Genomic DNA, 19,291 nt, shown 5'->3' with positions numbered 1-19,291 from the left:
CACCCACAGACTGACAGATGCACCTGTGAAGTTTGCTGAGAGGAAACAAGCACCAGGTGTGGCCAGTTCACCTGCCAAACATACAAACAAAAGTCTTGACCTAAAATAGTTGAAATAGTAGAAAGTTTCATGAGTACTTAGTGTGCCATGGTGAACGTTGTGTGTCGACAGTGATTACCTACTTGGTTTCCTTCTTGTAATTGTGTGTTCTGTGAAATTACTGTTTTTTTTCTATAGCAGCAATTTCTTCTAGCTTTATTAAACTATGAGAACCAGTGTTTCAGCAGAGACAGAAGTACAGTGCAGCTGATGTTAAAAGACAAAGATCCACCATCATTTTCAAAGATGTGTATTGCAGTTTTATTTTGAATGTGTTTCTGTAAGGCTTGAGACAGGAAGACTTTTTGGAAAATATAGTGGCATTTCTATAATTGTACATGCAGTTACTGATAACATTGCTTATATGATTTTAATATTTTGTTGCAAAACTTTAAATAATAAAGATGCTTCTTTAGGATACACTTTTTATTTTACTAACTGGAACTTTACAGCTCATCACAACAGATCGGTGCAATGATAGACAGCGTTCATTATGAACCTTTATTGTAATAGCGATATGATATGGGAGGTATCGGTGCAAACACAAAGAAATGGTGCTCTCAGTCTAAGAAGCCCTTTTTCCTGAAGGATCTGCACCTCCAACTCCCTCTTCAGCAAGCTTAACACCCATCTTGCTTTTCTGGACTTGCTCTAGCCAACACACTCACCCCCTTAAGTCCCCCCACTGGTTGAACGCTTATTCCATTTTACCCACAATCCAACTCACACACGGTCTGAAACCGCTTGTCCGAAGCGGGGTCACGGCAAACCGGAGCCTAACCCGGCAACACAGAGCGCAAGGCTGGAGGGGTAGGGTTGGCAACCGGCTGTATTTAAGGGATAAGAGTTGCGTTCAGTATTAAAACCATACGGAACGCGGTTTATCCTGTATTTTATCCTTTCACACCCAGAGGCATTTAAAAGTATTTATTACATGTATGTATTTTTTGCAAAGTTCGCATAAAGGTGTTAAGAAATTAGGAAAACAAATCGCAAAAATGGATGTGAAACAGAGCTGTGTTGCGTTGAGTCCGACTGTCACTGAGCGTTGCTACGTTACCTGGATGACACTGTAACGACCCGCCTTACTGTGTTTTACCGGGAAATGTGCTTAGTGTATTAGCGTTTTGGTGACGTACGGGGAATATAGAGGGGTGGCTGTGTCTGCCAAGGGAAGAGAAGAGAGCCTGGGGGCGCTAAACAGTCTTGGAAGAAGGCTGGCTTGAGACGCACAGGTCCTGGAAAAAACCGGGTTCTCGGACCGAGAGCGGCATTTCCCCCTATGCCGATGTTCAATAAAACATTAGAGATGAACGCTGCCCCGGCTGTGCTGTTCTTCGCCCCATCCAAACCCACGGCGCTGCGCGCCACAATATACATTTGACAGTGGGGTAGGGAAGTGAATACTTCGAAGAGCAGAATTATACAGAACATAAAAAAAACAAAACACCAAATGGGAAAAGGAAGACGGCGCAAAAACTTCGTTTCGTTTTGACGGTAATCTGACGCCGGGCCAAACGAAAGTAAAACACAAGAAAAAGAAAAGGTCTTCAGCGCCCTCAGACGCCGTAACTAACGGTAGTAATTACCAGTAACCGAAATACTGGCACTCGTCCCTCACCGGCTGCTCTGCTTAAGAAACTCACAGCGGGGGGGGGGAGGTTGTGTCGCGACGACCGTCTTATGAGGCTTATCCGTTCAGTTTTCACTTAAAACGCACAATTACAGTAAAAACAAAAGGCACACGCTATAAGATGGAGGGAAGCGTCAAGTCAGTTAAGACATGGTCCGATTTACGTTTTAAACTTGACGTGGTGGCAGTGATTGGCTGGAGTTGCAACGATGACGTCACTGTCAAAAAAAGATGGACATTATGATGGACCAATAGCAGAAAACGACGTACGTTTCAGAGGAAAAAATAAATCGGAGTGCATTAAATAAACTGGAGATATTTGGATGCAGAAATGTGCTTCTACACACAGTATACAACTGCTTGTTTCAAGCGGAGTCGCGGCGAACGGGAGCCTAACCCGGCAACACAGGGCGGGGGCCAGAGGGGGAGGGGAGACACCCCGGACGGACGCCAGTCCATCGCAAGACACCCCAAGAAGGATTCCGATTCCTTCATATAGGTTGCATACGATTGGAACGAAAAGTCGTTTCTCTGGACCATGGTGCCACCCAGAACAGTACGCAAGACAACGTGACAAAGTACAAACACAGCAATGTGAGACAAGTACAGGACAATACACACACACACACACACACACACACATTTTCAGAACCGCTCATCCCATACGGGGTCATGGGGAACCGGAGCCTAACCCGGTAACACAGGGCATAGGGCCAGAGGGGGAGGGGACACACCCAGGACAGGACGCCAGTCCGTCGCAAGGCACCCCAAGCGGGACTCGAACTCCAGACCCACCGGAGAGCAGGACTGTGGTCCAACCCACTGCACCACCGCACCCCCCACCAGGACAATACATTTCCGACATAAACCAGTATACATCACACGAGTAGCTGTATTGAGTTACCAATTATTCAACAATTTCTAACTTGATAATTATTAGGCATTTACACGTTTATCATGCATTTTAAGAGATCGGTGGAAAAGTGAGTCCATACACACACAGTAACAGCGGAAATTCAAATACCTTCTTGTTCTGTAAAGCCTTTTCCACTGGACTGTGATGGTGGTCTCTGTGTTTTATTGAATTCACACACACCAAACAGATGACATCCTGGTCCTCCTCACAGAACGAAAGAAACTTCTCTACATGGAGACTGCAGAAAGATTCATTTTGAATTTCAGATTGATCATTTTTCTGTAAGAAGAGGTCTGCAACCTCTTTCAACCTCTGGTTTAATATAGGTTCGTCCTTGGAACACTTCTGCTTGCATTCTGGACACTCCCGAGAACTCTTGTTTTTCCAGCAGTCCTGCAGACAGGATCCACAAAAGCTGTGGTTGCACTTCAGGATAACAGGCTCCTTGAAGATCTCAATGCAAATAGAGCAACAGAGCTCATCTGGGAGAGATGAAAGGCTATGAGCCATTTTCCAAATAAAATTCTCCTCTGTTTCAGCCGAGAGTCCAGAACATTTCACTTTCAGTATCATCTGTTTCACTTTCGCTCTTACAGGACACACCCCATGTCAGGACTCATCTGACTGTTCAAGGAAAGGATCACTTTGTGTTGTATGAACTGGTAACGAGGTCTACCACTATAAACAGGTTAAAGAGTGAACTGAAATCCCCTTACACCCCTCTGTAGATGCAGTGTAACACAGGTGGTAAGGAGTGAATAGTTAGGAGTAGAGCTCATAGCAAGTCTTAGACACCGAACAAGGTGTCCATGAATGTGGAACTGATGATTTCCATGTGTGAAAAAGCCACTGAAGACTTACAGAAGGCAAACCAAAGTGTTCGTGAAAGCCTCCCATTTCAAATAACATGTCACCTGTGACTCTGCACTTGTTTGCTGATGTCTCTTTGGGCCTCACACACATGTAGGAGATAAGATGGAAGTATATTAAGCAGAAACACACCACAAGGTCATCATTCAAGTCCCAGGCAGCGCTTTGGTGTTGGATCCTTATCAGAAAGAAAGGTCTGTCCAAAAAGGAGATTCCTGTAACAGTTTTCTGTTTTCACTGAACAGAAAACAAAGAAAACTTGACTTTTACCGAACACCCATATTTATCCGAAACATTTATCAAACTGTATATACAAGCAAAGACAATGCGTATTATATGCAGTAGATTAAATGTAAAAACCAGTCAGATCTGTTGCACTTAGCGAGAGAAAACTGAAATCCGAGAAGGGATTTTATATATCCGTAACTTAATGTTAATGTCAGCGCTTTCAAAAACTGAGGCATAAGCCCACGATACGGGAATGAATTCATTCATGATTTCTGCATCAGTTCAACTGAATACACAAGTTCTAAACTCGGCTCACTTTCACTTCATTTTAGACCGGAAAAACTTGTTTCACACGAGAAAACCGTTAAATTCACTGCAGAATTGAGGGTCACAATAACAATAGATTTCCATCCGAACTCGGCGAACACTTCCGTATCACGTGATCTGCAGAGGCTCGAAACGGTGGTTCTAATTGGTTAGCTTTGCAGAATCATCTAACAGAGGATAGGAAACGAGAGTTGTCTTTCATTGGCTGTCTTGGCCCGAGGGGCGTGTTCAAGGTGAGGTCATCTCGTACCGGGGGTGGTATTATGATCAGTTGCGGTGGCGTCATGGTCGTTTTAATCGTTGAGGTCCACAGCGATATTTGCGTGAATTCTGGCATCCAGGGAATGTTTTAAATCCCCATGATTATTCCTGCTGCATGTATTTTCAGATTTCCCATCCATGGCATTCTGTCAGAGAATTTATATAATACAACTAATATTATATCACTCGAGTTGAGGGCAGATTAACCATCTTTATTTGCAAATAAGCAGAATTAATACAACACATCGACGAGGTGCATGGCTTGTCTTTAATACCTTATTTATATACTTAGACATAGAAATACAGGGGAGCAGGGATCATTATCACATCAGAATATTAGGTGACAATGAAATTAATAAACACAGAAGTTTTTACATTTGCAGGACCAATTTGTGAGAATTTCACAGCTGGAACACAGAACTGCTCAGACTTGTGTTTGAAATGTTGTCAGCCTGTTTCCAGAGTGATTACAGATAACAGTGAAGCTCTTGGGAAGAAACCCAGTAGTTTTTCAACATCTGTAGTTTACTGTACATCTGTGTCTATGAGAAAGTAATTAAAAGCAGTTTAGAGCTCTGTACTCCTTCCCCTCACCCACTTGTACACAAATCTACTCAGTGAGGGAATTCAAGGGTAAACACCAAGCTCAAGGGTTCATCTGCAGTGTCCCTGGGATTGTAACCTACAGCATACAGGTTCCATGTCTACTTTAGCTGCTACACAACCACTGTTACAAATAGTCACTGATACACTGATTTAATAAAACATGCTTCAGTAGAGTATTCAGATTCAGCTGGGTAACTATAATGGAAGCTGGGGTTTGGTGCTGCAGCGAGTAGTGCTGTTATTTCACAGCACCTGGGTGGTGTGGAAGGACATGGGTTCGATCCCTGCTCAGTCCATATGGAGTTTAAATGTTCTCTCCACGTTTTTGTGGGTTTCCACCAAGTAGTCTGGTTATCTCCCACAGTCCTTGCGATAAAAACACATAACATGTTTCGAGTGAATTAGTAACACTGCATTGCCCATAGCAAGAGTGTGTGTGTGTGCATGTGTGTGTGTGAGAGAGAGAGATTTTCACTGGTACATAAATGAGTGACTCATTGTGAGTAGTATATCTAGCATTGTAAGTCACTTTGGGTGAACAGATGGGGGATGAAACTACACAATGTTGATTGGAAGTTGCTCTGGAGTGAAGCATCAGCTAAATGAATAAACATAATGGAGCCATTTTATTTAAGGGTGTGTTTGACTAGGCGGTGGTGCCAAAGTACCTCCTGTTTGTCCGACCACTACAGTTTTTGTCTGGAATTGTTGCAACTCGGCTCTCGCTGCTCTCACTGCTCGTTGGTTTAATTCACACTCCAGAAGTCCGACTGTCTCATGGAAAACACACTGGACCACTTTCACCACGTTGCTCCTGGATGCTCTGATCGGAATGTCATCAATGTGGTCTGGGTTGTAACTGTGGTGCATGAGCACCAGAATGATGGGTTTATCACCTGTTAGGGAGGAGAAGAAATAGGAAGATAAGTGATTTTACAGGCAAACAAGGAGCATTTAGAATAAATTCAATTTTCCTGAGGATAAATCTGCTTCTCAAGCTACATCTTAACAGGCTCATTATAGTTCTTTATTTCTTCCGGGTATACCTGGTGCAGCAGGTTTATAACGGTCCTCATTCTTTTTGCAATGTGTAATTTTCCATGAAACCAGGAAGATTCAGAAAGGACTCAAATCTCACCGGAAACATTTTTCAAGGCTGTTTCCATATCTCTCCCCATCTGAGTGACAATGGGACAGAACACCAGGATTATTCTGCAGTTCTCCTGGCTGCACTCCTCCAGGGACATGTCCAGCTTTCTTTTAAATATCTCATGGGAGTTCAGGGTGGAGCCACTGACCGCTACATGGATTTTAACTGGGAAAAAAAAATGTATGGATAAATATGCATGTAAAAGTATCCATTGGAATCTATGAGAACTCTGCACTTACATATCAAGACCTTTGCTGAAGGGTGTTGAAAATTTTAAGTTTCAGGTTTTATTTGTCCCATATGCAAACATACTTAGTACGACGTGCAATGCCTTTTCCGACTGTCCGCGGTACAGATAAATAAGGCAATACACACACACATTTTCAGAACCGCTTGTCCCATACGGGGTCACGGGGAACCAGAGCCTACCTGGTAACACAGGGCGTAAGGCCGGAGGGAGAGGGGACACACCCAGGACGGGACACCAGCCCATCGCAAGGCACCCCAAGCGGGACTCAAACCCCAGACCCACCGGAGAGCAGGACTGTGGTCCAACCCACTGCGCCACCCCCCCAAGGCAATACAAATAAGTAGAAGTTAGGAATATACTACAGGAATATGAGGAATATATAATGATGAAAATAGGAAAGATAATAAATAATAAAATAAAGTAGGATACGAGTATGTGTAGTCCAATATTAAAGGTTAAATAAAAGTCCAATGTGTTAACTAAATCTCTACCCATTTACCAGATTAAACACCTGGCTATTCCTACTGTTTCATTTTCGAATAAGTACCTTGATCAAGGGAAATATGGCAAGACCAGAGATTTGGACTCAGAACCATCAGACTGCTGAGCACAGGCACCCAACTACTGTGCCACCTGCTGCCCCAGAAGTGACTGAGATAAAATCCTGTTAGCACTTATGCAGAAATTATTTAAAGCGATATTACTGTGCAGAAATACTGATTACCCTTTAGGTGGAATATCAGTTAATAATTAGGGTAACATTTGCTAACATGCAGTTTCAGCTTCTGATTTGTTTCACTTTGTTCGAATTCAGCACATTTAAGAAGTGAATGCTCAGTTTTACACATAACTGTATTTATTAATGGTTCAGGGTCAAAGGACATGTCTTCACACATACTGTATGAGGACATCTATGAATGGCTTCATTATGAACGTCTGTTCAGTATATTTTCCTGTAGCACGGAATGTTATCCAGGCAGCTCAGAAAGGAAGGTTACTGCAAATTATGAAATGCTTATTAGCAGAAAACTATAGCCATAAAGATAGTTAATTTAATTGTAATCTTTAGGTTTCCCAAGTATTTCACAGTTTACCTGGAGGAGTTGGTTTTGGGACAGTGCTGGTGCTGGAGAAGTTCAAAATATTTTGCCCTGGATAAAAATGAAACAGATGTAAAGGTTAATTTAGACATTTCCCCAGGGAGATTATACATCTGTGATTTTTGATGAAGAGAATAAAGGAATTTGTGTTCAGTTAGACAGATGAATTGGAGGGATGGGATAAGAAAATGTTTAATTTTGATATTTAGATTTCCCAAATATTTCACAGTTTACCTGGAGCTGGTTTTGAGGTGGTGTTGATGCTGGGCGACTTTGGCCCTGGATAAAAATGAAAGAGAGGTAAAGGGTTAAAAATATATTAATAATAAAAATATTTTTCATAAATATGAAAGAGATGTTAAGGGTTCTCTGGAAAGATTATATAAGAAAGAGTGAAAGAGAGGTTTGCAGGTGAACTGGAGAAAAGAGCAGTCAGTCCCTGGTGGCCATTCAGTGCTACTAACCCTGTTTTACTACATGTCCCATCTCAGAGGGACACACAGTGGACAAGTGGAAGAAGATAGTGGGGGTGTGAACTAGGGCATTTTTCACAGTAAGAGCAGAACTGTGTCCAACATGTTGTGAAGAGAAGGATCTAGTGACAAACTTACCAGATATGTTGAAAAAGCTCCGGATTTTTTCAGTCAGAAATTTTACCTGTAGAAAGACAATATATTGAAAAAGAACATTAATTGTTTTGCAGCATTGCGGTAACACGTTTCTGATAAATCAGTGAAAAAATGGCTGTCAAGTGCCAACACTAAATATGTTTAATATAGAACAAAAAGCAGAGAGATTATCGATTTGCTGTTCAGTTGACATTTTATTTAAAAAAGAAACAAAAAAAAAAAAAACAGGAATTAATTTATTCAGCAGTGTGTTTTATTGGAGCACTTCTGGTTCATTATGCTGTTCCTAGGTAGTATAAGATTGTCAAGGAGGTGGTATTGAACCAGCAACCTTCAGGTTTGATGTCTTTACTACACTATACTGTGTGCTTCCTCTCTGAGTGCCTTAAACAGCGAAGCCCATCAATACTGCACCTTTAATATGGAGATCTGCAGGCCTTCGTGGTTTTGTTCAGTACCAGTTATCCAAGGACAGACAAATGGAAAGAGTTTCTCACTGCATTTGTTTTCTAAACTGATGATGCATGACTTGTCAGTGGAGTTGAAGAAGGACACCTGTCTGTTGTCATAATCCAGCTCTACTCTGATCTTCTCAGGTTTCTTCTTGACCTCAAGCCTGCTGTATCCAGCTTTATACTCTCCATTCTTCAACATTAATGCCCAGAAACCGCTGTCTGGTCTGAAAGTGATCTTCCTCTCCTTGTTTATGGGCTCTTCCAACACCCCTACAGCCCAGGAAGGACTGTCCCCCACCTCCACCTCCCAGCTGTGTTTTCCAGAGGTAAACCCCTCGGAGGCCAAAACAAATCCCAAATGACCAGGCGTCTCTGTGTTGTCAGAAGGCTGCTGTTCGTCTCCAGTGTTTAGTGCTGTGGTTAGGTCCGGCAGAGAGAGTCCTGTGGATGTAGGAGTAAGAGAAAATCTCACACACACACACACACACACACACACACACACAAAAAACATACTGATAAAAAAAATCTACAAGGAAAATAACTAACTGACAAAACACTTATATCAAAGCACACTCAAAACATACCAGTACAGAAACAAATATTAAAATGCCTCCTCTTCTGTATCACCCCTGATCAATATACACACACACACACACACACACTTTCAGAACCGCTCGTCCCTTACGGGGTCACGGGGAACCGGAGCCTACCCGGCAACACAGGGCGTAAGGCCGGAGAGGGAAGGGGACACACCCAGGACAGGACGCCAGTCCGTCACAAGGCACCCCAAGCGGGACTCGAACCCCAGACCCACCGGAGAGTAGGACTGCGGTCCAACCCACTGCGCCACCGCACTCCCCGCCCTGATCAATATACTTTCCCTGAATTGCTCTAGTAAAATTATACAGTACTATAACTGGATAGGAGGGTGCGGTGGCGCAGTGGGTTGAACCACAGTCCTGCTCTCCGGTGGGTCTGGGGTTCGAGTCCTGCTTGGGGTGCCTTGCGATGGACTGGTGTCCCATTCTGCGTGTGTCCCCTCCCCCTCCGGCCTTACGCCCTGTGTTACCGGGTAGGCTCCGATTCCCCGTGACCCCGTATGGGACAAGCGGTTCTGAAAATGTGTGTGTGTGTAAATCAGTGGAAGTAGTTTAGCACCAAATCGGTACCACTACATGGACTTTAACAGGGTAAACACACATTTTCAGAACCGCTTGTCCCATACGGGGTAACAGAGCCAACCCGGCAACACAGGGCGTAAGGCCGGAGGGGGAGGGGACACACCCAGGACGGGACGCCAGTCCGTCACAGGGCACCCCAAGCGGGACTCGAACCCCAGACCCACCGGAGAGCAGGACTGTGGCCCAACCCACTGCGCCACTGCGCCCCCCACAGGGTAAACAGAAAATGTTAAAAAGTCAAATTTTTTTAAAATTTAATTCTGTCCAAATTGCTTTAAATATATATATTTTTCAAATGGTGGAAAAAAGTGTCTATGTATCCATGTGTAACTGAAAGTGTCCACTGGTGTCTGAGAATTCTGTATTTACATACTATTTACTAAGACCTTTTCTCCAAGGTGACTTAAAATATTTGTTCACTAACAAGTAACAGTTTTTTACACACTTATATACCTGGCTATTCTACTGTGTCATTTTAGGAGAAGTGCTTTAACCAAGGGAACTACAGCAGGACCAGGGATTGAGGCTCATAACTTCCAGATTGCTCGGCAAAGGACCCTAAATATCTTTTTAACTGTGACCCCAGGACTGACTGATTCAGATAAAATGACGTTGTCAGTCATGCTGAAACTATTGAAAGTTATAGAATTTAAATATTTACTACCTTATAAGTGAACCTGTAAGATAAATATCATGAGGGTCACATTTGCTGAACTGCCAATCAGAGCTTCTGGTTTGTTTCCCTTTGTAAAGTGTTTTCATTAAATCCATTCTGGCCAAACTCAGGTGCAGAGAAGACCATTTAACTACATTAAACTTGAAACCTGGCTGTTCACTCTAGCAGGGAATGTTCAATTCAATTAAATTTATGTAATATGAATATATATATCACATTTTTGTAATGTTATCCAGGCAGCTCAGAAAGGAAGGTTATTGCAAATTATAGAACACTGTCTAATTAGCACAAACAATATATCTATACAGGCGCGGCAGGTTTGGCCGGTGCCCCCTGTGTGGTAGGTCTGGGGTTTGAGCCCAGCTTGGGGTGCCTTGTGACGGACTGGCGTCCTGTCCTGAGTGTGTCCCCTCCCCTTCCAGCCTTGCGCCCTGTGTTGCCGGGTTAGGCTCCGGCTCCCTGGGACAAGCGGTTTCGGATGATGTGTGTGTGTGTGTGTGTGTGTGTGTGTGTGTGTGTGTGTGTGTGTGTTTTTACCGTCAAGAGTATTTCACTGCTACATAAATGAGTAATTCATTCTTAGTAGTATATCTAACATTGAAAGTGGGGTGAACAGGTATAGGATGAAACTGCTGATTGTTTATTGGAAGTCACTCTGGAGAGAAGCATCTGCTAAATGAATAAATGTAGCTGAACTACTTTATTTTATTTAAGGGTGTGTTTGACTAGGCGGTGGTGCCAAAGTACCTCCTACATCTCCGGCCACTACAGTGTTTGTCTGGAATTGTTGCAACTCAGCTCTCACTGCTCTCACTGTTCGTTCATTCAATTCACACTCCAGAAGTCCAACTGTCTCATGGAAAACACACTGGACCACTTTCACCATGTTGCTCCTGGGTGGTGTGATCGGAATGTCATCAACGTGGTCTGGGTTGTAACTGTGGTGCATGAGCACCAGAATGACGGGTTTGTCATCTGTCAGGAAGGAGAGGAAATAAACCGAGATGAGTGTCTATAGTGAAATCAGTCAGACAAAGGTGTTTTTTCCAAGAACAAACACGGTTTCTGTTTCTTAACAGAAAGAAAACAGGTGTCAAAAGGAAGCTCTTTTGGAAGGTAGCAGTGTGTCCACAAACCAGCATAGAGAAATTAAGAGTTAAGTCAGACAAATGTACCTCTAAGCAACAACAGGCCTATCGTGGTTCTTTAACTCTAGGATCCACATCTGGCGCAGCAGTTTAGGTTATTTGTTAAAGATGAAGGTTTATAATGGTTCTCATTCTTTATGCAAAATTACACATTGCTACAGACCACCGAAGGAATCAGAAACGACTCAAATCTCACCTGGAACATTTTTCACACCTGCGTCCATGTCCGTCCCCATCCGAGTGACGACGGGACAGAAGACCAGGATCACACTGCAGTTCTCCAGGCTGCACTCCTCCAGAGACATGTGCAGCTTTTTCATGAATGTCTGGTGCAAGTTCAGGGCGGGGCCACTGACCGCTATGTGGACTTTAACTGGGCAGACAGGGCAAATACAAAACTATGAATGCATTAAAACAATATAAAATCCTATTTCATCCTAGTGCAGAGATTATGCAGGATCAGAGAAAAAAGCTATATGATGCATATTTCACTGTTCAACAGGTATTTTGATACTTTTTGTTTAGTGCTACAAAATACTGGCGACAGGGACATGTCCAGCTTTCTTTTAAATAGATGGTAGGTGTTCAGGGTGGGGCCACTGACCACTACATGGATTTTAACTGGGAAAAAAAGTGTATGGATAAATATGCATGTAAAAGTATCCATTGGAGTCTATGAGAACTCTGCACTTACATATCAAGACCTTTGCTGAAGGGTCTTAAAAATTTCAAGTTTTATTTGTCACATACACAACCATACTTAGTATGACGTGCAATGCCTTTTCTGACTCTCCGCGGTACTGATAAATAAGGCAATACAAATAAGTAGAAAGTAGGAACAAACTACAGGAATATGAGGAATATATAATGATGAAAATAGGAAAGATAATAAATAATAAAATAAAGTAGGATACGAGTATGTGTAGTCCAATATTAAAGGTTAAATAAAAGTCCAATGTGTTAACTAAATCTCTACCCATTTACCAGATTAAACACCTGGCTATTCCTACCGTTTCATTTTCGAATAAGTACCTTGATCAAGGGAAATATGGCAAGACCGGGGATTTGGACTCAGAACCATCAGACTGCTGAGCACAGGCACCCAACTACTGTGCCACCTGCTGCCCCAGAAGTGACTGAGATAAAATCCTGTTAGCACTTATGCAGAAATTATTTAAAACGATATTACTGTGCAGAAATACTGATTACCCTTTAGGTGGAATATCAGTTAACAATTAGGGTAACATTTGCTAACATGCAGTTTCAGTTTCTGATTTGTTTCACTTTGTTCGAATTCAGCACATTTAAGAAGTGAACGCTCAGTTTTACACATAACTATATTTATTAATGGTTCAGGGTCAAAGGACATGTCTTCACACATACTGTATGAGGACATCTATGAATGGCTTCATTATGAACGTCTGTTCAGTATATTTTCCTGTAGCACGGAATGTTATCCAGGCAGCTCAGAAAGGAAGGTTACTGCAAATTATGAAATGCTTATTAGCAGAAAACTATAGCCATAAAGATAATTAATTTAATTTTAATCTTTAGGTTTCCCAAGTATTTCACAGTTTACTTGGAGGAGTTGGTTTTGGGACAGTGTTGATGCTGGAGAAGTTGAAAATATTTTGCCCTGGATAAAAAGGAAACAGCTGTAAAGGTTAATTTAGACATTTCCCCAGGGAGATTATACATCTGTGATTTTTGATGAAGAGAATAAAGGCATTTGTGTTCAGTTAGACAGATGAATTAGAGGGATGGGATAAGAAAATGTTTAATTTTGATCTTTAGATTTCCCAAATATTTCACAGTTTACCTGGAGCTGGTTTTGAGGTGGTGTTGATGCTGGGCAACTTTGGCCCTGGATAAAAATGAAAGAGAGGTAAAGGGTTAAAAATATATTAATAATAAAAATATTTTTCATAAATATGAAAGAGATGTTAAGGGTTCTCTGGAAAGATTATATAAGAAAGGGTGAAAGAGAGGTTTGCAGGTGAACTGGAGAAAAGAGCAGTCAGTCCCTGGTGGCCATTCAGTGCTACTAACCCTGTTTTACTACATGTCCCATCTCAGAGGGACACACAGTGGACAAGTGGAAGAAGATAGTGGGGGTGTGAACTAGGGCATTTTTCACAGTAAGAGCAGAATTGTGCCCAACATGTTGTGAAGAGAAGGATCTAGTGACAAACTTACCAGGTATGCTGAAAAAGCTCGAGATTTTTTCAGTCAGAAATTTTACCTGTAGAAGGACAATATATTGAAAAAGAACATTAATTGTTTTGCAGCATTGCGGTAACACATGTTTCTGATAAATCTGTGAAAAAATGGCTGTCAAGTGCCAACACTAGATATGTTTAATATAGAACAAAAAGCAGAGAGATTATCAATTTGCTGTTCAGTTGACATTTTATTTAAAAAAGAAAAAAAAACAAACAGGAATTCGTTTATTCAGCAGTGTGTTTTATTGGAGCACTTCTGGTTCATTATGCTGTTCCTAGGTAGTGTCAAGGAGGTGGTATTGAACCAGCAACCTTCAGGTTTGATGTCTTTACTACACTATACTGTGCGCTTCCTCTTTGAGTGCCTTAAACAGCGAAGCCCATCAATACTGCACCTTTAATATGGAGATCTGCAGGCCTTCGTGGTTTTGTTCAGTACCAGTTATCCAAGGACAGACAAATGGAAAGAGTTTCTCACTGCATTTGTTTTCTAAACTGATGATGCATGACTTGTCAGTGGAGTTGAAGAAGGACACCTGTCTGTTGTCATAATCCAGCTCTACTCTGATCTTCTCAGGTTTCTTCTTGACCTCAAGTCTGGTGTATCCAGCTTTATACTCTCCATTCTTCAACATTAATGCCCAGAAACCGCTGTCTGGTCTGAAAGTGATCTTCCTCTTCTTGTTTATGGGCTCTTCCAACACCCCTACAGCCCAGGAAGGACTGTCCCCCACCTCCACCTCCCAGCTGTGTTTTCCAGAGGTAAACCCCTCGGAGGCCAAAACAAATCCCAAATGACCAGGCGTCTCTGTGTTGTCAGAAGGCTGCGGTTCGTCTCCAGTGTTTAATGCTGTGGTTAGGTCCGGCAGAGAGAGTACTGTGGATGTAGGAGTAAGAGAAAATCACACACACACACACAAAAAACATACTGATAAAAAAAATCTACAAGGAAAATAATTGACAAAACACTTACATCAAAGCACACTCAAAACATAACAGTACAGAAACAAATATTAAAATGCCTCCTCTTGCTGTATCACCCCTGATCAATACACTTTCCCTGAATTGTTCTAGTAAAATTATATAGTACTACACACACATTTTCAGAACCGCTTGTCCCATACGGGGTCACGGAGCCTACCCGGTAACACAGGGCGGAAGGCCGGAGGGGACACACCCAGGACGGGACGCCAGTCCATCGCAAGGCACCCCAAGTGGGACTCGAACCCCAGACCCACCGGAGAGCAGGACTGTGGTTCAACCCCCTGCGCCACTGCACCCCACTATACAGTACTATAAATGGATAAATCAGTGGAAGTAGTTTAGCACCAAGTTGGTACCACTACATTAACAGAAAATGTTAAAAAGTTAAATTTTTTAAAATTTAATTTTGTTCAAATTGCTTTAAATATATGTATTTTTCAAATGGTGGGAAAAAGTGTCTATGTATCCATGTGTAACTGAAAGTGTCCACTGGTGTCTGAGAATTTTGTATTTACATACTATTTACTAAGACCTTTTCTCCAAGGTGACTTAAAATATTTGTTCACTAACAAGTAACAGTTTTTTACCCACTTATATACCTGGCTATTCCTACTGTGTCATTTTAGGAGAACTACTTTAATCAAGTGTCTCCTCCCCCTCCGGCCTTACGCCCTCTGTGCCGGGTTAGGCTCCGGTTCCCCGTGTCCCGTATGGGGCGAGTGGTTCGGACGGACTTTAATCAAGGGAACTACAGCAGGACCAGGGATTCAGACTCATACCCTTTAGATTGCTCGGCAAAGGACCCTAAATATCTTTTCAACTGTGGCCCCAGAACTGATTGAGATAAAATGTTGTTGTCAGTTATGCTGAAATTATTGAAAGTCATAGTACTGAAATATTTACTACCTTCTAGCAATGTAAATGAAATATCTTGAGGGTCACATTTGCTGAACTGCCAATTTCAGTTTTTGGTTTGTGTCACTTTACAAAGTGTTTCAATTTGGCGTCTTAAGATGTACATGCTTAGTTTTCGACATAAATATTTTTATTACTGGTAAAGGGTAAACAGAGCATATCTTCAAAGGTACTGTATGGAGACACCTATGAATGACCTCCTAATGGACATTAAAATGCCATCTCCTGCTGTAGTACCCCTGACCACTATACTTGGCCTGAATTGCTCCAGGAAAATAACCCAGTTGTATAAATGGGTAAATCAGTGCCAGTTTAACACTAAGTTGCTTTGGAGAAAAGCTAAACGCATAAATGTACTCACTGTGTTCCATAATCTTGTTCCCTCTTAATTTCTGAGGTTCCAGATGTTTGTTCGCATCTATCGGAACCCCTGACAGCAGCTCTGGATCTTGCAACTTGAAATCAAGTCTACAAAAAATTGACAAAAAAGTCTGTGATACTTTGGCATCTGAGATGAGTGAAATATAAAAGAAGAGAACAGGAAAGACTGTTCAAGGCAGTTGGAGTGAAGTTGGAGTGATACAGTTTTACAGATAAATAGAAAGATACCTTTCCTTTGTATCCTTGTACGTCTGTAAAAATACAAAATCACATCAGACCTTCACAAATACAAACAGGTTGTTCCCTAAATACTAAAAGAATGCCTTTAAAGAAAATGTTTTATGATAATTCAGTATAAATTAATACACTTCTCACAACTAAGAGAAATGCAGTCTGAGGATCAGCCTAAATTTTACAAAAAGAATACATTCAAGTAAAGTTTATACCTTTAAAAAAGTTATGTCATCCCGCATCAGTCTCCTCTCAGTCGATTCTATTTTGCCTGACAGGGTGGAAATGTGTTTGGAGATGTTGTCCATCATTTCCATCACCCTTCGAGTGTTCTCCTCCTCTTCCTTCCTCAATGCAATCAGCCTGGACCTCTCTTCATCTCGTAAGAACTGGTAGATTCTCTCATACTCCTCCTTGATCTGCTTCTCTGTGTCCCGAGCTTGAATCTGAAAGTCACAGTCAATGTATGTGAAATAACTTTTTTTTTTGGTTTGTGAGGTGAAGTACACCATATAAGTGTATAAATACCTTGATATGTGAGATTGTTTCGTCATATTCCTTTCTAGCTTCAGTCAGCTTTTTCACATGTTCTTTTATTGGATTCAGTACAGCCTTCAGTTCCTCCTGAAATAAAGTTATTAAACTGTTCATAATAATCAAGAATAAACCCCACCCACAGACTGACAGATGCACCTGTGAAGTTTGCTGAGAGGAAACAAGCACCAGGTGTGGCCAGTTCACCTGCCAAACATACCAGCAAAAGTCTTGACTTAAAATAATTGAAATAGTAGAAAGTTTTATGTGTACTGAGTGTGAATGTTTGTGTGTCAACAGTGATTACCTACTTGGTTTCCCTCCTGTAATTGCATGTTCTCTGAAATTACTGTTTTTTTCTATAGCAGCAAGATATTTTCTTCTAGCTTTATTAAACTGTATGAGAACCAGTGTTTCAGCAGAGACAGAAGTACAGTGAAGCTGATGTTAAAAGACAAAGATCCACCATCATTTTCAAAGATGTGTACTGCAGTTTTATTTTGAATGTGTTTCTGTAAGGCTTGAGACAGTAAGACTTTTTGGAAAATATAGTGGCATTTCTATAATTGTACATACAGTTACTGATAACATTGCTTATATGATTTTAATACTTTGTTGCAAAACTTTAAATAATAAAGATGCTTCTTTAGGATACACTTTTTATTTTACTAACTGAAACTTTACAGCTCATCACAACAGATCGGTGCAATGATAGACAGCGTTCATTATGAACCTTTATTGTAATAGCGATATGATGTGGGAGGTATCGGTGCAAACACAAAGAAATGGTGCTCTCAGTCTAAGAAGCCCTTTTTCCTGAAGGATCTGCACCTCCAACTCCCTCTTCAGCAAGCTTAACACCCATCTTGCTTTTCTGGACTTGCTCTAGCCAACACACTCACCCCCTTAAGTCCCCCCATTGGTTGAACGCTTATTCCATTTTACCCACAATCCAACTCACACACGGTCTGAAACCGCTTGTCCGAAGCGGGGTCACGGCAAACCGGAGCCTAACCCGGCAATACAGAGAGCAAGGCTGGAGGGGTAGGGTTGGCAACCGGCTGTATTTAAGGGATAAGAGTTGCGTTCAGTTTTAAAACCAATTGCTTCTCGGCCTTTTGGCTAAGATCTTTCTTGCCACAAGGTGCTGCTGCATAGCTTAGAGGGGGTAGAGGTGATCCTAGTGCATGTCCAGTAGGTGGCTTGTCCGCCGCTGGCATGGGGTGATCCTCTATCCTCTAGAAGGCTTTTATTTTCTTTTGGGTAGCCCAGCGATCCTAATGCATGTCTAGTGGGTGGCATGACTGCTGCTGTCAAGGGGTGAGCTGGAGTTTCTGTTTCCTAAATCCCTTTATTAGTTTTATGTTAGTTTAAATATGATGCTTTCACCAAGAAGGACTCCATCTGTAAGGGAGGAACCTTCGATGGGCACACCATTGAAGAATAGAGATGGACCATTGGGGAGAACAATGAACACCGGCAGAACTTCTTTTCCGCCGAATGGAATGCAGGCAGCAGATGAAGGACTGTTGAAAAACACAGCCCGTTTTTATTGGAGACCCCAGGAGGAAGATAGAAACTTCCACGATCGACTTACCTTTATAAAAGAGGTAATTTTGGGTCTCCTTGGCCTTACTGTGGAGGACGTTATTTGCATTCAACGGAATATCCCGCTGCGGTTCTTTGATGTCACTTTAACTACAGAATTTTGTTTTAAAGGGATGACTGAGAGTTGCAGAACTCTTGCCGATCATTCTGCGTTGAAATTTTATGACATTGAGAACCGTTGGGTTAACAACCAGCGCATAGTAACTGTGCATGTTTTTAACCCTTTTATTACGGTGGAGTCGATACGAGAATTTTTACAGAGGTATGTTGAAGTTCTGCCTAGTCACAAAGACATGAGGGATGAACTTGGTTTTTGGAATGGGAAAAGACAGTTTCGGGTCCGTTTGCTCCCTGATCCACAAGGTTTGGATGGGTTTTGCCACCCATCCGCTACTTTTAATTTGGGCACAAGCAAGGGCTATTTATTTTATTCTAACCAGCCACCCTTCTGCCGAGTGTGTCAGGGGTTTGGGCATACGGGGCTGAGTGCACCAATATGCGATGTAATAACTGTTTGGAGAAAGGTCATATGGCTAGAGATTGTAATGGTCCACGCAGGTGTAATGTCTGCAGGGCAGAAGATCATCTTGCCCGCACCTGCTCTCAGGGGAACCCACCTATGCCGACGCCGTGTCGGGGAGCCGGGTGTCTGGCGGATGGGAGGAAGAAATGTTAGCTCAACCTGATGTTGCTGAGGAGCAGGTGCATGCAGAGTTGGCAGTAGAGAAGGAACACCTGACGTTTGTGACCCCAAGGACCACGCCCACCAAAGCCCAGAGTACCCCCAAAGGATACAAATAGGAAAAGGAGTAAAAGCCCTACTCCAAAGGAATACAAGGAGAGCAGAAAAGAGGAGGGGGTGAGCAGGAAAGAGGAAAAGCCAGGAC

General features: G+C 42.2%; 1 protein-coding gene across 3 annotated transcripts in view; it reads right to left on the bottom strand.

Annotated features, from left to right (window-relative positions):
• LOC108925171 (uncharacterized) overlaps positions 1-19,291 on the bottom strand; it is a 36,086-nt gene that overhangs the window by 12,616 nt on the left and 4,179 nt on the right. For 2 of the 3 annotated variants that reach the window (XM_029253078.1, XM_029253084.1), the window contains exons 2-11: positions 16,791-16,886; positions 16,478-16,708; positions 16,260-16,282; positions 16,012-16,118; positions 14,147-14,628; positions 13,726-13,771; positions 13,349-13,393; positions 13,109-13,165; positions 11,726-11,902; positions 11,129-11,356 (exon numbers count right to left, since the gene is read on the bottom strand). In XM_029253078.1, coding sequence (XP_029108911.1) covers positions 11,129-11,356; positions 11,726-11,902; positions 13,109-13,165; positions 13,349-13,393; positions 13,726-13,771; positions 14,147-14,628; positions 16,012-16,118; positions 16,260-16,282; positions 16,478-16,708; positions 16,791-16,886 — 1,492 coding nt within the window. The remainder of the gene's footprint in view (positions 1-11,128; positions 11,357-11,725; positions 11,903-13,108; positions 13,166-13,348; positions 13,394-13,725; positions 13,772-14,146; positions 14,629-16,011; positions 16,119-16,259; positions 16,283-16,477; positions 16,709-16,790; positions 16,887-19,291) is intronic. The other variant, XM_029253082.1, reaches the window with a different exon arrangement.

The sequence above is a fragment of the Scleropages formosus genome, chromosome 1, assembly GCF_900964775.1.
Source record: "Scleropages formosus chromosome 1, fSclFor1.1, whole genome shotgun sequence".
NCBI lineage: Eukaryota > Metazoa > Chordata > Actinopteri > Osteoglossiformes > Osteoglossidae > Scleropages > Scleropages formosus.
Note: the sequence above shows the minus strand (reverse complement) of the source record. Positions and strands in the feature narration are given on the sequence as shown.